This window comes from Neofelis nebulosa, chromosome 9 (assembly GCF_028018385.1).
Source record: "Neofelis nebulosa isolate mNeoNeb1 chromosome 9, mNeoNeb1.pri, whole genome shotgun sequence".
Classification (NCBI taxonomy): domain Eukaryota; kingdom Metazoa; phylum Chordata; class Mammalia; order Carnivora; family Felidae; genus Neofelis; species Neofelis nebulosa.
Genome location: NC_080790.1, coordinates 114536171 through 114547795, shown reverse-complemented (window position 1 = coordinate 114547795; position 11625 = coordinate 114536171). Strand labels below are relative to the sequence as shown.

General features: G+C 56.4%; 1 protein-coding gene and 1 long non-coding RNA gene across 6 annotated transcripts in view; one reads left to right on the top strand and one right to left on the bottom strand.

The window, feature by feature from the left end:
* Nucleotides 1-4200: 4200 nt before the first annotated feature.
* The window catches only part of HM13 (histocompatibility minor 13), a 39080-nt gene continuing 31655 nt past the window's right edge, over nt 4201-11625 (bottom strand). For 2 of the 5 annotated variants that reach the window (XR_009248923.1, XR_009248924.1), the window contains exons 11-13: nt 7434-7519; nt 5514-5716; nt 4201-4665 (exon numbers count right to left, since the gene is read on the bottom strand). Coding sequence is in view for 3 of the 5 variants with exons in the window: in XM_058685232.1 (XP_058541215.1) it covers nt 4563-4665; nt 5570-5716; nt 7434-7519 (336 nt within the window). In the remaining 2 variants the exon portion in view is untranslated. The remainder of the gene's footprint in view (nt 4666-5513; nt 5717-7433; nt 7520-11625) is intronic. The other 3 variants (XM_058685230.1, XM_058685231.1, XM_058685232.1) reach the window with 2 other exon arrangements.
* LOC131485606 (uncharacterized) lies at nt 7675-11447 on the top strand. Its single transcript, XR_009248927.1, has 3 exons — nt 7675-9491; nt 10180-10368; nt 11087-11447. It is a non-coding gene; the product is annotated as an uncharacterized LOC131485606 (long non-coding RNA).

Sequence of the window (11625 nt, the reverse complement as noted above, 5' to 3'; positions counted from 1 at the left end):
GCCTGGCCTGTGGGACCTGCTTACCTTTCCTCATTTCTTACTCTTTCTCACTCTGCTGGCTCTCTCACTCTTTCTCACTCTCGCTCATCTGGCCCCTCTGCTCAGACTGGATCTCTCCTGGAAGCTGTGATCTCTCCTCTGTGTATTTGACTTGGAGTCCAACAAATTGGCGTGCAAATCACATCCTTGCCATTTCCTAGCTCTTCAGGACCCTGGGCAGGTTTCAGACCCTTCCTGAGTTTTAGATGCCTCCTTTGCCAGAGGCAGATAATAGTTAATATTTCTTTCTGCTGGGGTTGGATTTCTTTTTATTCTCCATTTCATTTGTATTATTTCAATTGTATTTGTTTTTGAAAAGTATGTTCACCTGGCTCAAAATTTTAAAAATACAAAACATACAAAAGAATACCAATACAACAGAATTTTCCTCCCAAGCTGACCAATTCCTTTTTATCTTTCTGGCCCTCAAATTTACCCCAATAATATCTCTTTTTACACATCTGGTGGATGCTTTGGTAAATATCATCTATGGAGGACCTGTTACGTGTGCTTCCCGTGATGATTTCACTTAATCCTCACAGCCACGCACGAGGTAGATGGGGAAACAGGCTCAGAGACAAGAAGCCATTTGCTTGAAGCTGTACCTCTGGTAAGCGGTGGACTCAAGGTAACGTGTGTTCGTTTATGAAGTGCCTACTATGTGTCAGGCCCCTAGGGTACTGAGTGTCCTCATCTTTCGGTCACTGGGCCAGGTTCAAATGGTGGCGAGGGCGGCTCAGCCCTCTCAGAGTTGGTATTCTAGTGGAGATGGCCCGTCACCGTCACCCTATTTCCCGGGTAAGGGAACAAAGGAACAGAAGGGCAAGAAACTGCCCCGTGTCATGTGGTGCTGAGAAAAGAGCTAGGAAAAGCAGACCCGTTCCACTGGTGGGGAAACTGAGGGCCAGAGAAAGGGAGAGGTTTGCCCAAGGGAGTTCAGGAACCACACCCGCTGACCCGACACCAGGCTTGGCCGCTTGGCCCCTCCCCACAGGGGGCGGCCCCAGATCGGGCCCCGCCCCCGGCGCTCGCGGCCGCGTCCCTGGCAGCCCCGGCGGCCGTTTCCTGCCTGCGTCGCTGGGCGGGCGGCCGGCCCATCTGGCGGCCCCCAAGAGGCGGCGCGGGGAGGCGGCCCAGACTCGCTGGAGCCAGGCGCCGGCCCGCGCCCCCCGCCCGCCCGGAGAGCCCAGGTGTGGCCGCGGCGGGGGTGGGGGTGGTGCCTTCCTTCCCGCTCGGCCCTTCCTGACGCACCCGCGGGCAGGATGCGTCCGCCTCCCCAGACCCGGCCTGGAGTCGCGGAGGGAATCCCAGCGGTGGGAAAGCCGGCGGGGGTCGGAGCACCCCTCCCCGGTATCCACTCCTTGTGAGACCCCGGGTAAGGCTTGCCCTTCCTTGGCGGGGTGGGGCCCAGTCTTCCCACGTGTGCAAGGACAGATGAACTCTGACCTCTTGGCTCTCGAAAGCTCTCGCCTTGCCTCTAAGGGACCCCGGACAAGATTGTGGAAACCGGAGGCACCACTCCTGCCCCAAGTGTTGACATTATTCACTTTTTCAGCCGTTTCAAGTCTATTTCCCCATCACAGTTTCAGATCGGGAGTGTGTGTGGGGGGGGGGGGGCTGACCTGTGTTCCCTGCTGTGCCCACTGACTTGACCGGTGCCCAGCTCATTCCTGGTGCTGAGCTCTGACAGGGTTATCTCAAGGCTTTAACCCCAGAAGTTGGAGCGGCCCTGGGAGGGTCTTACCCATTTCACAGCTGAGGAAACAGGCCAGAGCGGGCAGGCCCCTCCAGGCACAGGGTGGCAGCCAGCCCTGCTCCGCCAGATGCTGACCCTCTTCTCCAGCGCTGCTCCCAAGGAAGGGAACCCGGAATCCAGTGTCCTGATTTATGTCAAACAGCACCTGTGGTGAACATCGTGGTCTTGGAAGCCAGACATCCTGGGTTCAGATCCCCCCCTGAGCACTTAATGTCTCTTTGCTTCAGTTCCCTTTATCTGTAAAAATGATGGTACTACCTTACAGGGTTGTTATAACGATCACATAAATGTTTTAAAAATACATTAACATCTTGCTAGAAACATGTTAAATACAAAGGAAATCTTATCAGGGCCCTCAGCAGGGCTGGTTCTCCCCATTGGAGCCCCCTGCTGCCTACTGTAGTCAGGGGAAATGGGAGGCCAGAGAGGAACACTTCCTCTATCAGGGACAGAACTTGGGGGTTTTGGAGCAGTTTGTTTCCCAAGAGTCCACCCCTACCCCAGGGTGAGGCTGGCACCAGGCCCACCCAGAGCCCTGCCCAGCCACCCGCCCACCCCCACCTCTCCCGCGTGCAGGCCCAATCCGTGCCCGGCCTGGTGCCATTTTTCCATGGGACTCTGGCGGTGGCGGTTCACATCTGGAGTCTAGACTCAGAGGCTCTGCGGGCCGGGCCTACCGCCCGGGCTGGGCCACCGCTGCCCGCTGTTTGCTCAGCTGAAGCTGGTTAATTGGAATTAGAGTGGCCTCTGCGGTGCCGGCTGGCCGGGCGGGCCCTGGATGGCCGCTGCCGAGGTCTGTGGAACATCTGGCCGGGCCAGGACGGTCATTAGGTGGCAGGCGCCCGGCGCCACTGCCACCTCAGCCTCCGCCGGGGGCCGGCGGTGACTCAATGAAGCCTTTGTGGGCCCTGGGCCGCAGAGCCAACCATGCTGTGTGCCTGGGCTGCCTGCCCCATCTGCTGCCCTCAGAGGGGCCTTGTTCCAGGACCACACGGCCTCCCCTCTGGAGGCGGCAGGAGCCGGCAGAGATCCGAGAAGCCCCTGAAAGGGACCCCATGGCTGGGAGAAACCTTTGAGATTTCCTACCCTTTCTTTCCTTCTCTGTAGGCCCAGAGAAATTGGGCGGTTGTCTCAAAGGTGCCCAGAACAGCAGTCAGTGACGCAGGCCCAGGGTCTAGAGGGGAGCGGCACAGTCCTTAGGAACTTTGGAATTCAGCGTGGATTGCTTGAGGTCATACCCACCCCCGTGGGCAACCCACCTCAATTGTCTCATTTGCACAAGGGGACTAATACTAGCACCTGGAGCCTAAGACGGAAATGAGGTGAAATCCCGTATGGAGGTGTGATTATTATAGAGATACTTCCTATTCTCTGCTCATACTTGTCTTCTGGCCACCTCCAAACTGCCTGGAAGCCACTGTTATTTCCAGCCTTTAAACCCGAAGCTTGGGCAGGAGAGCTCTGGAATGGGAGTTGGAGGCCTGAGTCTCAGACTGGTGGTCACCCCCTCCCACTTGTTTCTCCACCCAGTGACCCCGCACCAGGCAGGTGGAGAAGGGCGGTGCCCATGCCTCGCCTGGTCCACTGGAGATTCTCCTACAGGTCTGGGCTGCTTGCTGTCTTCAGCAAACTTTGGAGAAACGCTGGCTCTGAGATCTCCAGCTCTCGGGCCTGGATCACCTCCCAGAAGCACTGGGCCTCCTGTCCTCCCACTCCAGCCTCTCAGGGGCCCTGGCCCCTGTGCTGTGAGTGGCGTCAATGTGGGGGTGGGGTGGAGTGGGGTGGGGTGGGTGGCTTCTAGCAACAGCATCTTCCTGGCCTTGCACAGTCATTGTGGGAACAACCCTGGGAATGAGCAGAATAGGAATGATGGGGGCTTGATCTCCAGGGTGACCTAGAGTCCAAGTGCTCTCCAGCTGAAGCCATATGGACATCAGGCCCAGAGAAGCAGGCTCCTGCCAGCCTGGGAATAAAATTTAAACTCATCCCTGGGATCCATGAGGCCCTGCACATTTCACTAGCTTTGCAGATACTGGTCCCCTTGCAGAGTCAGGTCGGCTTTTTGGTACTTTCCTTGTGGACTTGCTGGGGTGGGTGGGTGACACATAGAGCACCTGTCCCACAGCCTCATAGCCCCCAAAGGTTGGAGGAAGTGGCAAGGAGAACTGAAAGGGTGGGGGTGGGGGGGAATGAAGGCAGGCTCGTGGGCCCCCTCTGCTGGCTAGAGGGTATCCATGGGAGGCTGAGCTAGCCAGGCACTGGGTGGGCATCCAGGAGTATGGAAGGACCTGGAGGTCGGGGCCTCTCCCCCAGGTTGTGAGAGTTCACAGTCCCCAGGAAGGGGCTTGCAGGGAAGTTTCTGGGTGGGAGGGTGAGAGCTAGTAAAGTCAATGCAAGATGCTGGGTGCAGAGAACCCCTCCAGGGGCACAGTGGCCTGCCCGGGCAATGGGATGAATTTTTAATGTAAGGCAAAGTCAGTCCACAATACAAAAGTCTAAAAATCAGACCCACTTTTCCCACCTGGCCTCTGGGAGGGTGGGGGAGTTTGGGGGCTTCCTTTGCCTGCAGGGGATGTGAAGGGGCAGAAGAAGGCCAGAGAAGGGGGAAGAGGGAATCAGGCCACGGGAGGCCCTGCTGGAGGGATCCTGCTGCCCCCGCCCCTCTCCCGGAGCTGCCAGGCCTCCTGCGCCCTCTGCCCGTGCAGGCCTATGCTGGTCCGTCCCCGCCTGCCTGGTCTGGCCCTCAGAGGGTCAGGCACCAGCCGCATCATTTCTCCTTCTTCTCCAGCCCCTTCGATGCCGAGGCCTCTGTTCCCTCTTTGGATCCCTCTGTCACTGCTGCTGGATCCTTAGGATTTGACTCTTCATAACTGACCAAAAAAACAAAACAATAAAAAACAACACCTTTAGAGGAGGCGGAGGGCAGAATCTCTGGGCCCCGCCTCCCCACCATCCCAGGAAAATCCCTGGGCACACGAGGAACACCAGCCTGGCATCCATGGCCCAGCCATCTTCCAGTACTTGGCCCTGGCCCCACTGTATGCCCTCCTCAGACAGGCTGCTCTCTCCTTTCTCTGTGCCTGGTGGTGCCACGAGGTGGCAAGGGCAGTGGCAGATGGAAGAAGGGCTGGTTGGCCTTGGGTGGACTAACTTTAAGCTTCTTGAACTTTCCCCTGGAGAGAGTGGGGAAAAAATGGGGCAACCAGGACGAGGCTATGGAGATGGGCTGCTTCCCAGAGCACATGGCAAGGGTCAAACAACTCAGCCCCAGGGGTGCAGGCAGGTAGGGGATTGCTCTACTGGCAAGTGGCAAGGTGCCACTCTTGAAGGCCGCCACCCTGGCTTGGCTCTTGCTATGGGCCCCATTTATTGAACAACTGAGTTCACACCAAGGGTAGTACCTGTATCTCTTCCCCAGGTGAACCCCATGAGGCAGGAATGTGCCCACTTACAGATGAACAGAGCGAGGCTCCGGGAGAGGAAAGTGATCTGCCCAGGGTTACATGTAAGAATATCTACTCCTGGACGACAAGGGCTGTACTGTCTGCTCTCTCGCATGAGCCCCACGCTACCGGTGAGGACAGTGAGGTTCTAGAGCCCTGCTCCCGGCCCTGAGGCTGGGTGTAGTGACTGCCTCATGGCTGTGGAGGTGCCACTTGCTGCCTGCCCCTGGCAATGCTCCCTGCCCCGTACACTGGAGCTGGGATGTCTGCCCTACCTTGGGCCCCGGGGCAGTGGGGGGAAGCGGGCAGGTGGACACCCGCCGGGCATTACATGGCGCTGGGATTCTGCGGGCGCCGGCGGCGAGGGCCAGCTAGCTTCTGCTGCATGGAGTCGGCCAGGCTGGCTGGGGAGCCCGAGACTGTGGGGAAGTGGGTGAGTCTCGGGGTGTGAGGCAGGATTTCCGCCGAGGACTCGTAGCTGTGTGAGAGACAGAGAAGACAGAAAAAAGAGATGGAGAGGAAAAGACGGGGGAGGACAGAGACTTCTCTTGCAATGAGCAGGGAGCAGAGCCGTGTCTTAATTTTGTCTTCCTCTGCACTTTTGGACTCCGCGGAAAGAAGCCGGAATTACTAGAATAAAATGATGCACCCGTACAAGGGGACACTATGCAGCTGTGCAAAAGAACAAGGATGCTCTAGATGTGCACGTGCTGCTGCAGAAACGTCTCTGAGATCTACCGTGGTGTGAAAAACCCAGATGCAGAATGCTCGGAGAGGGCCACCGGCTGTGCAGGAGCGTGCACGCGCACACGTGCTGTTAGGAGCAAAGTGTTCTCTGAACGTCTATGTGACAGAGCTCTGAGATGGCTGGGGTGTCAGGGGGTTTTCCTTTCCATGGCTATGAAATTTGGAGCCATGTGACTGTGTTACCTATTTAAAAATAAACAAGTGAATAAAAAAAGAGAGCCTCGTAAGGGAAAAGTAAAATAAAAGGTAAGGTGGAGAATTAGGGAGAGATGGAGAAAGAGAGAGACCACCTGCTTTTTCACCTTAACCAGAAGATATCCTGGGGGTGGGGGCAGAAGGGGTGTAGAGTGCCTAAGTGGTAGAATATTCAGGGGAGCCCAGCACCGAACAGGTGCCCTGGCTGTGGATATTCAGAGCTTGGCCCAGTGTGGACACAACAGGACTGGGACTGGCGGGAGGGGGTTACCCCAAGGCAGGGGGGTGGCTGAGAATGGATGAGCCAGAGGGTGAGGGCAGGTGCTAAGCTCAGACGTCAGATCCCACCCCTGCCCCCAGATCTGCCTCCAAGTTCATCCCCCAGCCTTGCGTGAGTCCACAGGGCTTTGCCCGGCCAGGAGATTCGGGCAGGCAGGTTGGGAGCCTGGGGCTTCTAGGCAAGACAGGGAGGGCAGAGGCAGGTACGGGGGAGGGGGTGAGTCACAGGTTCCCCTGCAGGCAGCCAGGTGCACAGATGGCCCTGGCAGGCACTCGAGGGACAACTTGGAGGCCAGGCAGGTGGAGCTGGGTGGAAGGCCCCCGAGTGGGCAGCTTCAGTCGCAGCTGGCAGCTATTTCTGGGTCCCTGGCAGGCGGGGTCAGTGGTGCTGGGGAACAGACACCTGTCAGAGTCACGCAGGCCTTGGGGTATGGGTGGGGCTGTGCACAGGGTGTGGCAGGTGTGCGTATGGCCACGGGGAAGGGGTATGTGTGTGAGTGAGACATTTGCTGAGACAGAGCTGTGGGTCAGAGCCACTGAGGCGGCTCAACAGGGACTGACATTTGATTTCCAACCTGGGGCACCTCCCACCACACTAGGATCCTCCCTATTACTCACATGGGAAAGCTGAGGTCGGGGAAAGGAAGGCTGAAGTCATGTGGCAGAGTCAGGCTGGGAACCCAGGGCTCCTGACAGTGGGGCAGCCTGGGGGGAAACTCTCCCAGCCAGTCCCTTCTCAAGACCCAGCAGGCATCTGGATGTGGGGGCTGCCTTCCCCTGGCTCTCGGCCCGAGGAAAGGTGCCCGCTGGCGCCACAGGCCAGGCACCCACATGCTGGCAGAAAGGACAAGAGGTGGGCTGGTGGCAGGAACAATGTTCCCCTGGAGACGTGTAGAAGCAGCCCCGGCAGGCCCCACTAGCTGCCTGCAGGTGCACCTGGGCCATGCGGACGTCCGCCCCCCGCCCTGCCTTACCTGAACATCTCTGTCACTTCTCCCTTGGCCAGTGCCACCAGGACGGGAAAGCCGATGCAGGCGGGGACCAGGTACAGAAGGGCAGGCTATGAGAGAACAGAGGCTGCTGACGAAATGCTGTATAGGGTACCTGCTCAGGGCCACGCCCATCACTCCAACCCTCTTCTGGGCGCAACTGAGGGACAACGACTGCCCAGGTTCCCAGAGCAAGTCAGTGGCTGGGCCCTTACCTGGGGCTCCTGGCTCTCTGACCAGGCTGCTCCTCCCTGGGAGGGAATGCAAGGAACCCAAAGAAACTCAAGCATGCAGGGCTTTAAGGGTCCCCAGGAGTCTGGCTGGCAGTATCCTAATCACCTGGGACATCAGGTTCAAACAAACAACCTCCCGGGTGGGTCCTAGTCCCAGAGACTAGGGGGGGTGGCTGAGAACGGATGAGCCAGAGGGTGAGGGCAGGTGCCGAGTCAGGCTTCGGATCTCACCCCTGCTTCCCGAGTCTGAGGGTGGAAGTCTGCGTCCTTAACAAACACTCCAGGAGGTGTTGTTACAATAACATGACCCAGGCAGTCTGGCTCCAGAGCCTGTGTGCGGAGACTCCTGCTGAAGCTGGGTTTGGAGGGCAGGATGGAGCATGTGCTACACACACTATGCTGAGCTCAGCCTCCCAAGGAACACTTCAGCCCATCTCCAATTCACTATGACCATCCTCTTGTTCACAGGAGGAAGGCTGAGGCTTCGGGAGGACAGGGGACAGCACAGGCCTCAGCTATTAAACGGTAAACTGGGGACTGAACCTATTCTTTTCCCCACAGCATCCGAAAGTTGGACATTACTGCCCAGCCCTCCATGACCACCAATGCTCCCAAGGGCCTGAAGACCCCGTGAGACGTGACCCCGCTTCCTTCTCCAGTGTCACCTGACCTGCCCTACTCTGGCCACAATGACCTGAATTTGGTCCTCCTTGTCACCTCCAGCCACAGGACCTCTGCACCGGCAGTTTCTGCTGCCTGCGATGCTCTTCCTACCTTTGCCTAGAGTCCTCCTCCTTGGACCTCTGCTCAGTTTTATTTCTCCGGGGAAGCCTTCCCTGGCACGGAGCCAGGCCCCCTTGTTATCCACTCTCAAGGCCCCCTGCCATGCCCTGCAGCATTCTCTGGCAATGTGGAGTGGAACACTGCTGTATCATTGCAGACTTCAGCCTCTCTGCTGCTAGGCTGTGAACTTCATGAGGGCTGGGTCCACGGCCGTCTTGGTCACTGCTCTATTCCTGGCATTTCAGGAGGAGGCCTGGTAAATCCTAAGCAAGTGGCTTCTTCATGGGTGCTTGCAAAGTTAAGAGGGTGTCTTGTAGATGTAAGGTGAGACCTCACTCCGAAGGGGAAGCCAGCCCCTGCTCAGAGGACAGGACTCCAGAGCCCCCCAAGCCTGACCTTCAGACCATTTCTTGGCACCTGCCACGCATGGGTCATGTACCACACCGCTTCCTATGTGTTACTCTTGGAGCTAGTAATACAATCTGAGTTCTACAGACGATGCTACTGAGGTTTAGATAAGGAGAAATGACTCACCCAAGGCCACACGAGGTGTGTAAATGGCTGAGCTTTTCTCACTATATTAGGTGTTTGCTGAGACAGGACTTGGGCGAGTTAGGCTTTAGGCCTTTTGGAGAGCGATAGAAATGACAATGACTAAAGGCCACACCAAAACCTGTGAAAGGCAGCCACAGCAGTACTCAGAGGAAAATCTATAACTCTAGGTGCATTTATTAGAAAACACCAAAGACTTGAAATAATTTTAACTTTCAAGTCAAGAAGCCAGAAAAAGAATAAAACACCAAAAAGTAGAAAGCAAATAATGAAGGCAAAAAGCAGAAATTTGTGAAACAGAAAATGAAATAAATACAAACTTAATAGAATTTAATTCCTGAAAAGATCTCCTTATACTTTACAGATGAAGAGACTGAGGATCAGAGGAGGGAAAGGACTGCCCTAATCACACAGCTGGCCAGGATGTGGCTCCAGGTGCCTCTGTCTCTAAGTCACCAGCACCAGGCTGGGCAAAGTACAGAGCTTCCCGGGGGAGGGTGGAAGAAGTTTGGCTCCCTCCAGGCCTGCCTCACTTGAGGGCTGGGGGCCACTGAGGCTCCTCTGAGAGGTGGCGACTTTGCTATCATCACAGGAATACACGCCTACTATTTTCTTTCCTCTCAAGGCACCGAGGAACCTCTCCAAAATTGGCGCTGAGGAGAGGCTAGGATGTATAGCTTGGGATGGTGAACTGGGTGTCAGGCTCCTGGCTTTCCATCTGGCCTCTGCTCTACTGTGTGACCACAGCTAAACTGCTTCCCTCTCTCTGTACAATAAGGACACTTGATCATCTTGGAGGGGGCTTTTCTAGGAGGCTGCCAGACCCCTGGCTTGGAGTGGGTTTTTGGTAGAGGCTACATGGGTTGAAAACCACTTAAGCAGCACCACTGGGACTTCCACCTAGGGAATTACTGGCACTGGGATTGCCTGTGTCATGGAGAGGAAGAGGGTCTTGAAGAAACAGGCTGCCCTTGTGTCCTGGATCCCCTTCCCAAGATTTCTAGGGGGAGGCCCACGTGGATGACGGGGCAATGGCTGGGCTGCTGCTTAGGGGGCAGCACAGGCCTGGGGCCAGGGGTCAGGAGTCCGGGGCTCCAGCCAGGGCCCAGCTTAACTTGCTGTGTGACCCAGGAAGTCTCCTTTTCTCTCTGGCCTACCTACAGTGTCCCTGCACAGAGGACCACCTCTCCAGCCAGTATGGGAGCTCCCAACCGGATCCTCGAGTCTAGCCCAGGCAGCGGGCTAGGCTGCCACCTGGTGGCCTCTGGGGGAATGGCTCCGGGCTTGGAATCTGGACTCTTGAGTCCGTCCCCCAAGCCAGGCCCAGTCATTCTCGGAGACCTTCTTGTCACGTGTGTGTCACTCTCGGCTTGCAAGCCATTTGGGCTAGAAGTGAATAAGACATGACTCCTCACTGGTTCTTGGTTTCTCTACCTATAGGCTAGGGGACTCTGGCCCTTGGACATTCTGTAGAAAGAGACTACTATTTGGTTCATAAACATCATAGGTACTGTAGGAACTAAATGAGTTAATGAGCAAAAGGGTTTAGCACAGCGCCTGGCACAGAGTAACTGCTCAACCAACAGCTCTTGTGATTAATTCAAAGGTGGCTTCTCTGTGGCTGGTGCCCTGGGGAGGGGAGAAAGCGGGGGAGCAGAGGGAGTGGAGGATGGAGGGGACAGTGACAACAATGACAGCTACTACTACCTGGGCCAGGCACAACTGTGAGCACTTTCCTTACGCTAACTCATTTCGTCCTCAAAAAACTCCAAGCTAGCTACGATTAACTAATCTCACTTTTTTTTTCTTTTTTTTTAAATTTTTTTTTTTTTTCAACGTTTTTTATTTATTTTTGGGACAGAGAGAGACAGAGCATGAACAGGGGAGGTGCAGAGAGAGGGAGACACAGAATCGGAAACAGGCTCCAGGCTCCAAGCCATCAGCCCAGAGCCTGACGCGGGGCTCAAACTCACGGACCGCGAGATCGTGACCTGGCTGAAGTCGGACGCTTAACCGACTGTGCCACCCAGGCGCCCCATCACTTTTTTTTTTCTTAATTAACTACCACAGGAAATCAAGCAGGACTTCTGCAACCTGCCCACAGTCCTGCTTTGAACAGATGGGGGAGTCTGGACTTCCTCCCCCGAGTCCCCTTGGCCTTCATTTCACCCAGCCTCTCCCACTGCCAGGGGTTCAGAGCCTGGGCTTGGTTTCCACATGTCACAATCTGGGATCCTTGCTCTAGCACATGCTTGCCATGTGGCACCTGACTTCCAATTCCCTTGCCTGCTCATGAGGACCCTCGGGAAGAACTGAATGGAGACTGGTGTACGGGAAGGGCCCTGCTTTCCAGTACTCAGCAAGCCCATCTGCTGGCGGGCTCCTCCTTGTTGCCCCCTCCTCAGGTCTCAATAAAAGCTCTCAGCCCTCATCCACCCTGCTTCACTCTGTGGCGGCTCAGTACCCATCTTGGTGGGAGGAGGAAGCAGAGGCTGGATGCTTGGGGAGTCAGGGAGGGCCCCGAACAGCTTCTCCCTCAGCCGGTAGGGTGGGCACCGGGCTGAAACACTCAACACCCACCCGACACTGTTCCACTGGCCCCACTCCAG